The sequence below is a fragment of the Watersipora subatra genome, chromosome 8, assembly GCF_963576615.1.
Source record: "Watersipora subatra chromosome 8, tzWatSuba1.1, whole genome shotgun sequence".
Taxonomy (NCBI): Eukaryota; Metazoa; Bryozoa; class Gymnolaemata; order Cheilostomatida; family Watersiporidae; genus Watersipora; species Watersipora subatra.
In genome coordinates this window covers 32824585-32840654 of record NC_088715.1, presented here as the reverse complement: position 1 = coordinate 32840654, position 16070 = coordinate 32824585, and the positions used below count along the sequence as shown (strand labels likewise).

Genomic DNA, 16070 nt, shown 5'->3' with positions numbered 1-16070 from the left:
AGTCATTGGTTTGGTTGGAGCCATCTCTGCAGCATAAACGAAGGTAATATAATACAATGATGTTTAAGAGTTATTTGCAATATTCTTTTTGTTCCAAGTTTTGCAGACCTACCATGCCTGTCAAAGTTACAACTACATTTTGTAAATATTCAGGGAACTTTTTTGAGTTGCTCTCCTATTGAATTTAAGATTAACGTAACATAGATACTACAATGCAAGTGAAACGCTCACAATCACTGGCCGCACTGCATCTCCATAACGACATCATAATGAACACTTGGGAGGAAGCGAACAATACAAGGGAGAAGATTAGGATCAGCTGCATGGATAGCTACTCCAATTGCTAACATTTTTGGCTAAAACAGTATCTATTTTTTTCATACCGTTTATTTTTACTTAATATTTTTTTCAATTCTTGCTCCATCTTATAATATAACGATACTTTTTATATTCTATCTTGGCTAGGAATCCAATTATTGGGAGCACTTTTTTCGTCACTGTTGATCAAAAATTTTCTGTTTTCCTTATGACCTTAACAGGAAAAATTTGCTAGGCTCTCCATTGTTGAATTGACTTCATAATTTGTCCAAAAGGCAAATGCTAGTCCCAATCATTATTTATAAACTTGGAATGCTCAAACTCGACTTGCAGTGATTTTGGTTCTTTGGCGGGCTGGCATATTCCTGTAAGCATCATTTTCAAATCAGTGGCATAAAAGTAGTTGGTGTAATTCTTTCGCTAGAAAATGACTGAAAATTTCCATAATTCTGTAAAATGGCTGAGTGAATCAGGCAATTTGTAAAACACAGAAAGATGGAATCATTTTATAAGTTTACTCATTGACTACAAATATAACAAATATTGTATTAATTGTATTATATATATAATATTTATTGTACTACTGTGTTATATTCTTTAAATATAGCAGCCTGGGCTGTTTAAATGTGTTCTAGGAGAATCAAGTTAATTTAGCCAAGTTTCTAGAAAACATGGGTTTTCATGAGTTTTGTCAAATAAGACTTACAGTTTAAATTTATTATTAAAATAAAATATTGTTGTGGAATATGGTCCACTGGGAGCTGAGCGTAGAGCTGAGTTAAGCCAGCCAAGCTTGGATGACGCATGTGATGCACCTTTGCCAGAACTATTGGCTTCGGTCACCAGGAGCTTGAAAGAAGCTGAGGAAGCCCTAAGTGCACCGAAGCCAGTCGGTGTGGCAGCAGACCAGGAGAGATCCAGAGTGGGAGAAGGCAACCGCCGAGGCCGGCTCGAGCTTCCCCAGGACAGCTGCCTCAGACACAGATGTGGAGGACCTGGACAGAACACTGACAGGAGAGGAGGTGTGCCACGTGGCTACCATAGGCTCTCTCCCAAGGTCTAGATTGGAGACCATGGTCACCAATGGGGGGAGAGTGTTGTAGAAGATGGTGTTCAGCTGTGTTCCATGCTGTGTTCAGTCAGGCGTGTTAATGAGGTCAGAGTCCAGCCAAGCCAAGCCAAGCCAGAGGCATGCAGGGTCCAGCCAAGTAGAACGGAGGCGGAGCTTACTAACTATATAAGCTCAAACATTTCTGTAGAAGAGCAGAGCTGTTCTGGGCCAGTTCATTGCCTGTTACTTGATTCTTTTTTGTACACCTTGATGAACTAAGCAGACATATATGTATAATTGTACTCATGCACGAGTCTTGTACTAGTGGAGGAAAGTTAAGGTCGCAAAAGCCTTTACAATATCATATTTTGTTTTATTCTCAATCCTCTTTCTTCTATAGTATTGAGTTACCAATTTGAACTCAAGATTTTGCACATTAAAATGAGAATCTAGCTTTCCTGATAAATGCTTTTGTGACAAGTTGGTTTTCTGAACGAGGACCACGACTATGATATAATAGAAATCTGTATTTCTTACTTTTAAAGGTTGACTTGAAACAAAATTCACATAACAGTTATTTGATATCAAAAGGTTCACCATGTTTTACTCTGCTGTGGTTTAGGTGCAAACTATGTGGAAATGTGATTACAAGCTTTTGAAAGCTCAAAAGAACAGCTAATTGCAGCCGTCACGAAAACGCCGTAGGTTGGAATACCTTTCAAAACAGCTCAAATGGGACACAGATGAACATAATGGGCTTCTGTTTACACTTTCAAGCAGCCTCAATCATCAAAATTTCCTTACACGTCTATTTCATCACCATTGTAATGCTGTCATTTTGAGCACCGTTATCTCAAAATCTAGCCTAAACATTAGGTTATTTTTGTAACCTTAGCTCGAAGGAGTGCATATCGTCCTTCGATTCCCTTGAGGAGCTTGTTGGTCACCTGTGACTGTTGAAAAGTGCTGTGGAAGTTTTTCACGCTATTTGGAAAGAAGTAAAATTCACATGATCAGATTACGACTAGATGATTAGACCAGGCTGAAACGAAACTGTAAAGTAGCGAGCGTATTTGATCAGGGATTTTGGGTCGAACCCGTAGTGTTTGTCATAAACTAATACAACGAGACATTTTATATTGAGCTTTTAATTAGCCTTTAAAATTCTTGTGGTAACACCATGTGTCAAAACAATAACCACATCGAGTTGGGTACGTCATCAAAATAAAGAGATTACAACCTATAGTGTTTTTGGGATGGTTGCAATTAACTGTTATTTTTGAGCTTTTAAAAGCTTGTAATCACATTTCCACGAATTTTGCACCTACAACACAGCAGAGTAAGATATGGTGAGCCTTTTCATACAAAATAACTGTAATGTGATTTTTGTTGCAAGTAAACCTTCAATGTATGCAATAGTTCAAAATTACTTACATCGCTAGCTTTCATGATTCTGGTCAATTAGAGAATTCTAATAAGTTTTGAGTCCATCTTTTTCATGAGTATTTTATGGTTTAGATAGAAAACACAACATTAGGATAATTTCAGAATCATTTCCTTTCTTTGAGTCTGCCTTCTTTGGGTTTAACGCTGAACAGTTATTTTGAAGAATTTTATCAGAAAATTTTGGTACTGTTCTTTCATTAGCATATGTTTGTGATGTTTGAGGTGATCTGACTTCCAGGATGTTTCAAGATTAAACTCGTTAAAACTTCATTATAATTAGAACGTTCAGAGGAAAAATACACGCCAAAAAACATCATCCAATAATGTCTGCTATTGGGTTCAAGTGGAAGCATTACTCGTCTTTATTCTGTCAGTCTCCTCACAATCATAGATGTCATAATCACACTCATTATCTGAGCTTTTCATCGCAATGAATTGTTATCGCCACAAATCTTTAAACAGCCTAGCAATCAGAGCACTTGAAACATCCAAAGCATATACAAATGATAGAAAAATACAGATGCTTTATGATATATTCTACAGAACATTTGTTTAAGTTCACTTATGAACATTTCTTGGCTGTCAAAAAAAAGTGTTTTTGTACATGTTTAAAAATTGTGCTTCTGTCTCCCCATTGATGTCACGAACTCTACATAGAAAAGTAATGAAATGAACAAACAAACTCTTCCAAACAAAACTGAGCGGTTAACATATTTAAGCATACAAAGGAAGTTTCCATAAGCACGGATAAAGGAAACTGCCAACCCTTTTGCTGCTTCACGAGAGTCAAAACTACCAAGGGGAACGCAATAAAACAAATATTTCAAGAATATTAATTCAGTGTGTGTGCAGACAACAGAACAACATGCAAGAGAGTGCCAGTAATCCCTGTTTTTCTTGGTTTATCTGGCAACCTTATAAATCATTTCTCCCTTCACAGGCTCGACCTCCGTTACCCTCGGTTGGTCGTAACTACGTGAATAGGCCCCAGTATACAAGTCATATCGTGGCTGGCGGTGCCGAATACAGCAGAGGTAGTCAAGCTAATCTTCACCACACAAACAGCTTGTTTCTATCAAGCTGATCATGTGGCTCATTATCAAGCATATCTATAAGCTTTCACGTAAGGCAGTTGGTATGGTTGATTAGTTTGCATTAAGTCACCATTATATAACTAACTAACACTATAAGACTTGAAAGAACTTGAAAACAGGACTTAACATGGTTAGTAATTTGAATTATGTTCCCATGTTATAATTAACTAATACCTAAACACAGTCAGACTAACCTGTACAGCTTGTCACTCCATCTCCAGTGAATCCTTTAGGACATGTACATGTAAAGCTACCATCAGTGTTGGTACAAATTGCATTCTTTCCTTTGCATGGACTTGACTGTTTACACTCATCAATATCTACAATAATATTATATATAAGACTTGGAAGAACTTGAAAACAGGACTTAACATGGTTAATGATTTGAATTATGTTACCATGTTATAATTAACTAACACCTAAACACAGTAAAACCAACCTGTACAGCTTGTCACTCCATCTCCAGTGAACCCAGGAGGACATGTACATGTAAAGTTACCATCAGTGTTGGTGCAAGTTGCATTCTTTCCTTCACATGGACTTGACCGTTTACACTCATCAATATCTACAATAATATTATATATAAGACTTGGAAGAACTTGAAAACAGGACTTAACATGGTTAGTAATTTGAATTATGTTCCCATGTTATAATTAACTAACACCTAAACACAGTAAAACTAACCTGTACAGTTTGTCACTCCATCTCCAGTGAATCCTTGAGGACATGTACATGTAAAGCTACCATCAGTGTTGGTGCAAGTTGCATTCTCTCCTTTACACGGTGAACTTGACTGTTTACATTCATCAATATCTATAATAATATCATATATAGGAGTTTGAAAGACTCAAAAAGAGGACTTAACATGGTTAGTAATTTGAATTATGTTTCCATGTTATAATTACCTAATAACTAAACACAGTAAAACACACCTGTACAGTTTGTCACACCATCTCCAGTAAATCCTTGAGGACATGCACATGTAAAGCTACCATCAGTGTTGGTGCAAGTTGCATTCTCTCCTTTACATGGTGAACTTGACTGTTTACACTCATCAATATCTATAATAATATCATATATAGGAGTTTGAAGAACTCAAAAAGAGGACTTAACACGGTTAGTAATTTGAATTTTGTTTCCATGCTATAATTAACTAATAACTAAACACAGTAAAACACACCTGTACAGTTTGTCACTCCATCTCCAGTAAATCCTTGAGGACATGTACATGTAAAGCTACCATCAGTGTTGGTGCAAGTTGCATTCTCTCCTTTACATGGACTTGACTGTTTACACTCATCAATATCTATAATAATATCATATATAGGAGTTTGAAGAACTCAAAAAGAGGACTTAACACGGTTAGTAATTTGAATTTTGTTTCCATGTTATAATTAAATAATAACTAAACACAGTAAAACACACCTGTACAGTTTGTCACTCCATCTCCAGTGAATCCTTGAGGACATGTACATGTAAAGCTACCATCAGTGTTGCTGCAAGTTGCATTCTCTCCTTTACATGAACTTGACTGTTTACATTCATCAATATCTACAATAATATCATATATAGGAGTTTGAAGAACTCAAAAAGAGGACTTAACACGGTTAGTAATTTGAATTTTGTTTCCATGTTATAATTAAATAATAACTAAACACAGTAAAACACACCTGTACAGTTTGTCACTCCATCTCCAGTGAATCCTTGAGGACATGTACATGTAAAGCTACCATCAGTGTTGGTGCAAGTTGCATTCTCTCCTTTACATGAACTTGACTGTTTACATTCATCAATATCTATAATAATATCATATATAGGAGTTTGAAGAACTCAAAAAGAGGACTTAACACGGTTAGTAATTTGAATTTTGTTTCCATGTTATAATTAAATAATAACTAAACACAGTAAAACACACCTGTACAGTTTGTCACTCCATCTCCAGTGAATCCTTGAGGACATGTACATGTAAAGCTACCATCAGTGTTGGTGCAAGTTGCATTCTCTCCTTTACATGAACTTGACTGTTTACATTCATCAATATCTATAATAATATCATATATAGGAGTTTGAAGAACTCAAAAAGAGGACTTAACACGGTTAGTAATTTGAATTTTGTTTCCATGTTATAATTAAATAATAACTAAACACAGTAAAACACACCTGTACAGTTTGTCACTCCATCTCCAGTGAATCCTTGAGGACATGTACATGTAAAGCTACCATCAGTGTTGGTGCAAGTTGCATTCTCTCCTTTACATGAACTTGACTGTTTACATTCATCAATATCTATAATAATATCATATATAGGAGTTTGAAGAACTCAAAAAGAGGAGTTAACACGGTTAGTAATTTGAATTTTGTTTCCATGTTATAATTAAATAATAACTAAACACAGTAAAACACACCTGTACAGTTTGTCACTCCATCTCCAGTGAATCCTTGAGGACATGTACATGTAAAGCTACCATCAGTGTTGGTGCAAGTTGCATTCTCTCCTTTACATGGACTTGACTGTTTACACTCATCAATATCTATAATAATATCGTATATAGGAGTTTGAAGAACTCAAAAAGAGGACTTAACACGGTTAGTAATTTGAATTTTGTTTCCATGTTATAATTAACTAATAACTAAACACAGTAAAACACACCTGTACAGTTTGTCACTCCATCTCCAGTGAATCCTTGAGGACAAGTACATGTAAAGCTACCATCAGTGTTGGTGCAAGTTGCATTCTCTCCTTTACACGGTGAACTTGACTGTTTACATTCATCAATATCTATAATAATATCATATATAGGAGTTTGAAAAACTCAAAAAGAGGACTTAACATGGTTAGTAATTTGAATTATGTTTCCATGTTATAATTACCTAATAACTAAACACAGTAAAACACACCTGTACAGTTTGTCACACCCTCTCCAGTGAATCCTTGAGGACATGCACATGTAAAGCTACCATCAGTGTTGGTGCAAGTTGCATTCTCTCCTTTACATGGTGAACTTGACTGTTTACACTCATCAATATCTATAATAATATCATATATAGGAGTTTGAAGAACTCAAAAAGAGGACTAAACACGGTTAGTAATTTGAATTTTGTTTCCATGTTATAATTAACTAATAAGTAAACACAGTAAACACACCTGTACAGTTTGTCACTCCATCTCCAGTAAATCCTTGAGGACATGTACATGTGAAGCTACCATCAGTGTTGGTGCAAGTTGCATTCTCTCCTTTACATGGTGAACTTGACTGTTTACACTCATCAATATCTATAATAATATCATATATAGGAGTTTGAAGAACTCAAAAAGAGGACTTAACACGGTTAGTAATTTGAATTTTGTTTCCATGTTATAATTAACTAATAACTAAACACAGTAAACACACCTGTACAGTTTGTCACTCCATCTCCAGTGAATCCTTGAGGACATGTACATGTAAAGCTACCATCAGTGTTGGTGCAAGTTGCATTCTCTCCTTTACATGAACTTGACTGTTTACATTCATCAATATCTATAATAATATCATATATAGGAGTTTGAAGAACTCAAAAAGATGACTTAACACGGTTAGTAATTTGAATTTTGTTTCCATGCTATAATTAACTAATAACTAAACACAGTAAAACACACCTGTACAGTTTGTCACTCCATCTCCAGTGAATCCTTGAGGACATGTACATGTAAAGCTACCATCAGTGTTGGTGCAAGTTGCATTCTCTCCTTTACATGAACTTGACTGTTTACATTCATCAATATCTATAATAATATCATATATAGGAGTTTGAAGAACTCAAAAAGAGGACTTAACACGGTTAGTAATTTGAATTTTGTTTCCATGTTATAATTAAATAATAACTAAACACAGTAAAACACACCTGTACAGTTTGTCACTCCATCTCCAGTGAATCCTTGAGGACATGTACATGTAAAGCTACCATCAGTGTTGGTGCAAGTTGCATTCTCTCCTTTACATGAACTTGACTGTTTACATTCATCAATATCTATAATAATATCATATATAGGAGTTTGAAGAACTCAAAAAGAGGACTTAACACGGTTAGTAATTTGAATTTTGTTTCCATGTTATAATTAAATAATAACTAAACACAGTAAAACACACCTGTACAGTTTGTCACTCCATCTCCAGTGAATCCTTGAGGACATGTACATGTAAAGCTACCATCAGTGTTGGTGCAAGTTGCATTCTCTCCTTTACATGGACTTGACTGTTTACACTCATCAATATCTATAATAATATCATATATAGGAGTTTGAAGAACTCAAAAAGAGGACTTAACACGGTTAATAACTTGAATTTTGTTTCCATGTTATAATTAAATAATAACTAAACACAGTAAAACACACCTGTACAGTTTGTCACTCCATCTCCAGTGAATCCTTGAGGACATGTACATGTAAAGCTACCATCAGTGTTGGTGCAAGTTGCATTCTCTCCTTTACATGAACTTGACTGTTTACATTCATCAATATCTATAATAATATCATATATAGGAGTTTGAAGAACTCAAAAAGAGGACTTAACACGGTTAGTAATTTGAATTTTGTTTCCATGTTATAATTAACAAATAACTAAACACAGTAAACACACCTGTACAGTTTGTCACTCCATCTCCAGTGAATCCTTGAGGACATGTACATGTAAAGCTACCATCAGTGTTGGTGCAAGTTGCATTCTCTCCTGTACACGGTGGACTTGACTGTTTACATTCATCAATATCTATAATAATATCATATATAGGAGTTTGAAGAACTCAAAAAGAGGACTTAACACGGTTAGTAATTTGAATTTTGTTTCCATGTTATAATTAACTAATAACTAAACACAGTAAAACACACCTGTACAGTTTGTCACTCCATCTCCAGTGAATCCTTGAGGACATGTACATGTAAAGCTACCATCGGTGTTGGTGCAAGTTGCATTCTCTCCTTTACATGGACTTGACTGTTTACACTCATCAATATCTATAATAATATCATATATAGGAGTTTGAAGAACTCAAAAAGAGGACTTAACACGGTTAGTAATTTGAATTTTGTTTCCATGTTATAATTAAATAATAACTAAACACAGTAAAACACACCTGTACAGTTTGTCACTCCATCTCCAGCGAATCCTTGAGGACATGTACATGTAAAGCTACCATCAGTGTTGGTGCAAGTTGCATTCTCTCCTTTACATGGACTTGACTGTTTACACTCATCAATATCTATAATAATATCATATATAGGAGTTTGAAGAACTCAAAAAGAGGAGTTAACACGGTTAGTAATTTGAATTTTGTTTCCATGTTATAATTAAATAATAACTAAACACAGTAAAACACACCTGTACAGTTTGTCACTCCATCTCCAGTGAATCCTTGAGGACATGTACATGTAAAGCTACCATCAGTGTTGCTGCAAGTTGCATTCTCTCCTTTACATGAACTTGACTGTTTACATTCATCAATATCTATAATAATATCATATATAGGAGTTTGAAGAACTCAAAAAGAGGACTTAACACGGTTAGTAATTTGAATTTTGTTTCCATGTTATAATTAAATAATAACTAAACACAGTAAAACACACCTGTACAGTTTGTCACTCCATCTCCAGTGAATCCTTGAGGACATGTACATGTAAAGCTACCATCAGTGTTGGTGCAAGTTGCATTCTCTCCTTTACATGAACTTGACTGTTTACATTCATCAATATCTATAATAATATCATATATAGGAGTTTGAAGAACTCAAAAAGAGGACTTAACACGGTTAGTAATTTGAATTTTGTTTCCATGCTATAATTAACTAATAACTAAACACAGTAAAACACACCTGTACAGTTTGTCACTCCATCTCCAGTGAATCCTTGAGGACATGTACATGTGAAGCTACCATCAGTGTTGGTGCAAGTTGCATTCTCTCCTTTACATGGTGAACTTGACTGTTTACACTCATCAATATCTATAATAATATCATATATAGGAGTTTGAAGAACTCAAAAAGAGGACTTAACACGGTTAGTAATTTGAATTTTGTTTCCATGTTATAATTAACTAATAACTAAACACAGTAAACACACCTGTACAGTTTGTCACTCCATCTCCAGTGAATCCTTGAGGACATGTACATGTAAAGCTACCATCAGTGTTGGTGCAAGTTGCATTCTCTCCTTTACATGGACTTGACTGTTTACACTCATCAATATCTATAATAATATCATATATAGGAGTTTGAAGAACTCAAAAAGAGGACTTAACACGGTTAGTAATTTGAATTTTGTTTCCATGTTATAATTAAATAATAACTAAACACAGTAAAACACACCTGTACAGTTTGTCACTCCATCTCCAGTGAATCCTTGAGGACATGTACATGTAAAGCTACCATCAGTGTTGGTGCAAGTTGCATTCTCTCCTTTACATGAACTTGACTGTTTACATTCATCAATATCTATAATAATATCATATATAGGATTTTGAAGAACTCAAAAAGAGGACTTAACACGGTTAGTAATTTGAATTTTGTTTCCATGTTATAATTAACTAATAACTAAACACAGTAAAACACACCTGTACAGTTTGTCACTCCATCTCCAGCGAATCCTTGAGGACATGTACATGTAAAGCTACCATCAGTGTTGGTGCAAGTTGCATTCTCTCCTTTACATGGACTTGACTGTTTACACTCATCAATATCTATAATAATATCATATATAGGAGTTTGAAGAACTCAAAAAGAGGACTTAACACGGTTAGTAATTTGAATTTTGTTTCCATGTTATAATTAAATAATAACTAAACACAGTAAAACACACCTGTACAGTTTGTCACTCCATCTCCAGTGAATCCTTGAGGACATGTACATGTAAAGCTACCATCAGTGTTGGTGCAAGTTGCATTCTCTCCTTTACATGAACTTGACTGTTTACATTCATCAATATCTATAATAATATCATATATAGGAGTTTGAAGAACTCAAAAAGAGGACTTAACACGGTTAGTAATTTGAATTTTGTTTCCATGTTATAATTAAATAATAACTAAACACAGTAAAACACACCTGTACAGTTTGTCACTCCATCTCCAGTGAATCCTTGAGGACATGTACATGTAAAGCTACCATCAGTGTTGGTGCAAGTTGCATTCTCTCCTGTACACGGTGGACTTGACTGTTTACATTCATCAATATCTATAATAATATCATATATAGGAGTTTGAAGAACTCAAAAAGAGGACTTAACACGGTTAGTAATTTGAATTTTGTTTCCATGTTATAATTAACTAATAACTAAACACAGTAAAACACACCTGTACAGTTTGTCACTCCATCTCCAGTGAATCCTTGAGGACATGTACATGTAAAGCTACCATCGGTGTTGGTGCAAGTTGCATTCTCTCCTTTACATGGACTTGACTGTTTACACTCATCAATATCTATAATAATATCATATATAGGAGTTTGAAGAACTCAAAAAGAGGAGTTAACACGGTTAGTAATTTGAATTTTGTTTCCATGTTATAATTAAATAATAACTAAACACAGTAAAACACACCTGTACAGTTTGTCACTCCATCTCCAGTGAATCCTTGAGGACATGTACATGTAAAGCTACCATCAGTGTTGCTGCAAGTTGCATTCTCTCCTTTACATGAACTTGACTGTTTACATTCATCAATATCTATAATAATATCATATATAGGAGTTTGAAGAACTCAAAAAGAGGACTTAACACGGTTAGTAATTTGAATTTTGTTTCCATGTTATAATTAAATAATAACTAAACACAGTAAAACACACCTGTACAGTTTGTCACTCCATCTCCAGTGAATCCTTGAGGACATGTACATGTAAAGCTACCATCAGTGTTGGTGCAAGTTGCATTCTCTCCTTTACATGAACTTGACTGTTTACATTCATCAATATCTATAATAATATCATATATAGGAGTTTGAAGAACTCAAAAAGAGGACTTAACACGGTTAGTAATTTGAATTTTGTTTCCATGCTATAATTAACTAATAACTAAACACAGTAAAACACACCTGTACAGTTTGTCACTCCATCTCCAGTGAATCCTTGAGGACATGTACATGTGAAGCTACCATCAGTGTTGGTGCAAGTTGCATTCTCTCCTTTACATGGTGAACTTGACTGTTTACACTCATCAATATCTATAATAATATCATATATAGGAGTTTGAAGAACTCAAAAAGAGGACTTAACACGGTTAGTAATTTGAATTTTGTTTCCATGCTATAATTAACTAATAACTAAACACAGTAAAACACACCTGTACAGTTTGTCACTCCATCTCCAGTGAATCCTTGAGGACATGTACATGTGAAGCTACCATCAGTGTTGGTGCAAGTTGCATTCTCTCCTTTACATGGACTTGACTGTTTACACTCATCAATATCTATAATAATATCATATATAGGAGTTTGAAGAACTCAAAAAGAGGACTTAACACGGTTAGTAATTTGAATTTTGTTTCCATGTTATAATTAACTAATAACTAAACACAGTAAACACACCTGTACAGTTTGTCACTCCATCTCCAGTGAATCCTTGAGGACATGTACATGTAAAGCTACCATCAGTGTTGGTGCAAGTTGCATTCTCTCCTTTACATGGACTTGACTGTTTACACTCATCAATATCTATAATAATATCATATATAGGAGTTTGAAGAACTCAAAAAGAGGACTTAACACGGTTAGTAATTTGAATTTTGTTTCCATGTTATAATTAAATAATAACTAAACACAGTAAAACACACCTGTACAGTTTGTCACTCCATCTCCAGTGAATCCTTGAGGACATGTACATGTAAAGCTACCATCAGTGTTGGTGCAAGTTGCATTCTCTCCTTTACATGAACTTGACTGTTTACATTCATCAATATCTATAATAATATCATATATAGGAGTTTGAAGAACTCAAAAAGAGGACTTAACACGGTTAGTAATTTGAATTTTGTTTCCATGCTATAATTAACTAATAACTAAACACAGTAAAACACACCTGTACAGTTTGTCACTCCATCTCCAGTGAATCCTTGAGGACATGTACATGTGAAGCTACCATCAGTGTTGGTGCAAGTTGCATTCTCTCCTTTACATGGTGAACTTGACTGTTTACACTCATCAATATCTATAATAATATCATATATAGGAGTTTGAAGAACTCAAAAAGAGGACTTAACACGGTTAGTAATTTGAATTTTGTTTCCATGTTATAATTAAATAATAACTAAACACAGTAAAACACACCTGTACAGTTTGTCACTCCATCTCCAGTGAATCCTTGAGGACATGTACATGTAAAGCTACCATCAGTGTTGGTGCAAGTTGCATTCTCTCCTTTACATGAACTTGACTGTTTACATTCATCAATATCTATAATAATATCATATATAGGAGTTTGAAGAACTCAAAAAGAGGACTTAACACGGTTAGTAATTTGAATTTTGTTTCCATGCTATAATTAACTAATAACTAAACACAGTAAAACACACCTGTACAGTTTGTCACTCCATCTCCAGTGAATCCTTGAGGACATGTACATGTGAAGCTACCATCAGTGTTGGTGCAAGTTGCATTCTCTCCTTTACATGGTGAACTTGACTGTTTACACTCATCAATATCTATAATAATATCATATATAGGAGTTTGAAGAACTCAAAAAGAGGACTTAACACGGTTAGTAATTTGAATTTTGTTTCCATGTTATAATTAACTAATAACTAAACACAGTAAACACACCTGTACAGTTTGTCACTCCATCTCCAGTGAATCCTTGAGGACATGTACATGTAAAGCTACCATCAGTGTTGGTGCAAGTTGCATTCTCTCCTTTACATGGACTTGACTGTTTACACTCATCAATATCTATAATAATATCATATATAGGAGTTTGAAGAACTCAAAAAGAGGACTTAACACGGTTAGTAATTTGAATTTTGTTTCCATGTTATAATTAAATAATAACTAAACACAGTAAAACACACCTGTACAGTTTGTCACTCCATCTCCAGTGAATCCTTGAGGACATGTACATGTAAAGCTACCATCAGTGTTGGTGCAAGTTGCATTCTCTCCTTTACATGAACTTGACTGTTTACATTCATCAATATCTATAATAATATCATATATAGGAGTTTGAAGAACTCAAAAAGAGGACTTAACACGGTTAGTAATTTGAATTTTGTTTCCATGTTATAATTAACTAATAACTAAACACAGTAAACACACCTGTACAGTTTGTCACTCCATCTCCAGTGAATCCTTGAGGACATGTACATGTAAAGCTACCATCAGTGTTGGTGCAAGTTGCATTCTCTCCTGTACACGGTGGACTTGACTGTTTACACTCATCAATATCTATAATAATATCATATATAGGAGTTTGAAGAACTCAAAAAGAGGACTTAACACGGTTAGTAATTTGAATTTTTGTTTCCATGTTATAATTAACTAATAACTAAACACAGTGAAACACACCTGTACAGTGTGTCACTCCATCTCCAGTGAATCCTTGAGGACATGTACATGTAAAGCTACCATCAGTGTTGGTGCAAGTTGCATTCTCTCCTTTACACGGTGAACTTGACTTTTTACACTCATCAATATCTATAATAATATCATATATAGGAGTTTGAAGAACTCAAAAAGAGGACTTAACACGGTTAGTAATTTGAATTATGTATCCATGTTATAATTAACTAATAACTAAACACAGTAAAACACACCTGTACAGTTTGTCACTCCATCTCCAGTGAATCCTTGAGGACATGTACATGTAAAGTTACCATCAGTGTTGGTGCAAGTTGCATTCTCTCCTTTACATGGTGAACTTGACTGTTTACATTCATTAACATCTACAATTAGTTTGTATACTTCAATATAGTGTTTTTTCAGTGCATAGTTGCTCATTTAATTATGTGTGGTATCAGTTTACAGATTATATGAACTAGCATCACAAGAGAGAAATTATGCCATTTTTGCCAATTAATGGTATAGACAAGAATAGCTAAAATACTCTTCAGTGTGAGTATTATGAAACCTGGTAAAAGCTTGCTAAATATTGCAAAACACATTGTCGTGTATTACCAGCTCAGCAAACCATCAAATATCAAAAATGAAGGTGCTGAAAAATGATACTGATAGCAATTGGAGTGTGTGGGACAATATCAAGCAACCTTGTCTTATATCTTACTGATGTCTGTGCTTAAATGTTTTCAATAAACAATTCAGAAAAGAGCGCTACTAGAGACTACACAGGTTTCAAAAAATACTCTTCAACAAAAAATAATCCTATGGCTTCAAGCTAAGATTTAGGCTAACTTGCTAGCAACCGCATGGTTGGGAAGACAGTTTTTATAACAATAGTAACAATAATAATAACAATAATACTAGCAATTCTATTACTAGTATACTAGTAATGCTAGTAATACTCACCTCTGCAACCAAAAGCACCGTCTTGTTCATATCCTTCTAGACACTCGCATGTGTAGCTACCCTCAGTGTCAACACATTGTGAACCAACTCCCCCACATGGAGACTTTTTATTCAGGCATTCATTAATATCTGAAAAGAAACGGTGAGAAATTCGATTGAAGAAACAAAAAACGTGTTGCATTGCAAAACCAGAATTCAGATATCAGCCAAAATATTACTTGAGTGTGTTAGCTTTTGAAGTTGTTATTTAAATGTTAAAACCAAATAATCCTTTTATACTAGTTGATAATTGATTATATTTGCCTAAAAATTACATCCTTCATAGCAAACCAGTTTGCTATTTCATAACACCAACATGTTAAATCAATCATTAGATTTTCAGGTTGTAAACTCTCTGTTACTATGACCTAGGAGGATTTATAGCAAAATTTGATTATCAGTTTGTTGTTTCGTATGTGCTATATCAGTCATTTTATGTTTCAGGTTATAAACTCTCTAGTATCACAACCTAAATTTCGCTATCCGGATTCTTTCTCGATTCCTCTGCAAAACTGTCAGAATGCCAACTTTAAACATTTTTTATATATATATTCATATTATTTCACGTTCATATATACATGTACATATATATATATATATATAAATGTATATATATATACATGTACATATATATATATAAATGTATATATA

The 16070-nt window shown here is 34.4% G+C and overlaps 1 protein-coding gene across 1 annotated transcript in view; it reads right to left on the bottom strand.

Annotated features, from left to right (window-relative positions):
• Positions 1-2670: 2670 nt before the first annotated feature.
• LOC137402470 (fibrillin-1-like) overlaps positions 2671-16070 on the bottom strand; it is a 30464-nt gene continuing 17064 nt past the window's right edge. Inside the window, exons 9-53 of the mRNA XM_068088971.1 lie at positions 15381-15509; positions 14424-14552; positions 14175-14303; positions 13931-14056; positions 13686-13811; positions 13439-13567; positions 13194-13319; positions 12946-13074; positions 12701-12826; positions 12456-12581; positions 12212-12337; positions 11964-12092; positions 11719-11844; positions 11474-11599; positions 11229-11354; positions 10981-11109; positions 10736-10861; positions 10491-10616; positions 10246-10371; positions 10001-10126; positions 9754-9882; positions 9509-9634; positions 9264-9389; positions 9019-9144; positions 8774-8899; positions 8526-8654; positions 8282-8407; positions 8037-8162; positions 7792-7917; positions 7547-7672; positions 7302-7427; positions 7055-7183; positions 6808-6936; positions 6560-6688; positions 6315-6440; positions 6070-6195; positions 5825-5950; positions 5580-5705; positions 5335-5460; positions 5090-5215; positions 4842-4970; positions 4594-4722; positions 4349-4474; positions 4104-4229; positions 2671-2693 (exon numbers count right to left, since the gene is read on the bottom strand). Of these exons, the coding sequence (XP_067945072.1) occupies positions 2671-2693; positions 4104-4229; positions 4349-4474; positions 4594-4722; positions 4842-4970; positions 5090-5215; positions 5335-5460; positions 5580-5705; positions 5825-5950; positions 6070-6195; positions 6315-6440; positions 6560-6688; positions 6808-6936; positions 7055-7183; positions 7302-7427; positions 7547-7672; positions 7792-7917; positions 8037-8162; positions 8282-8407; positions 8526-8654; positions 8774-8899; positions 9019-9144; positions 9264-9389; positions 9509-9634; positions 9754-9882; positions 10001-10126; positions 10246-10371; positions 10491-10616; positions 10736-10861; positions 10981-11109; positions 11229-11354; positions 11474-11599; positions 11719-11844; positions 11964-12092; positions 12212-12337; positions 12456-12581; positions 12701-12826; positions 12946-13074; positions 13194-13319; positions 13439-13567; positions 13686-13811; positions 13931-14056; positions 14175-14303; positions 14424-14552; positions 15381-15509 (5609 nt within the window). The remainder of the gene's footprint in view (positions 2694-4103; positions 4230-4348; positions 4475-4593; positions 4723-4841; positions 4971-5089; positions 5216-5334; positions 5461-5579; positions 5706-5824; positions 5951-6069; positions 6196-6314; positions 6441-6559; positions 6689-6807; positions 6937-7054; positions 7184-7301; positions 7428-7546; positions 7673-7791; positions 7918-8036; positions 8163-8281; positions 8408-8525; positions 8655-8773; positions 8900-9018; positions 9145-9263; positions 9390-9508; positions 9635-9753; positions 9883-10000; positions 10127-10245; positions 10372-10490; positions 10617-10735; positions 10862-10980; positions 11110-11228; positions 11355-11473; positions 11600-11718; positions 11845-11963; positions 12093-12211; positions 12338-12455; positions 12582-12700; positions 12827-12945; positions 13075-13193; positions 13320-13438; positions 13568-13685; positions 13812-13930; positions 14057-14174; positions 14304-14423; positions 14553-15380; positions 15510-16070) is intronic.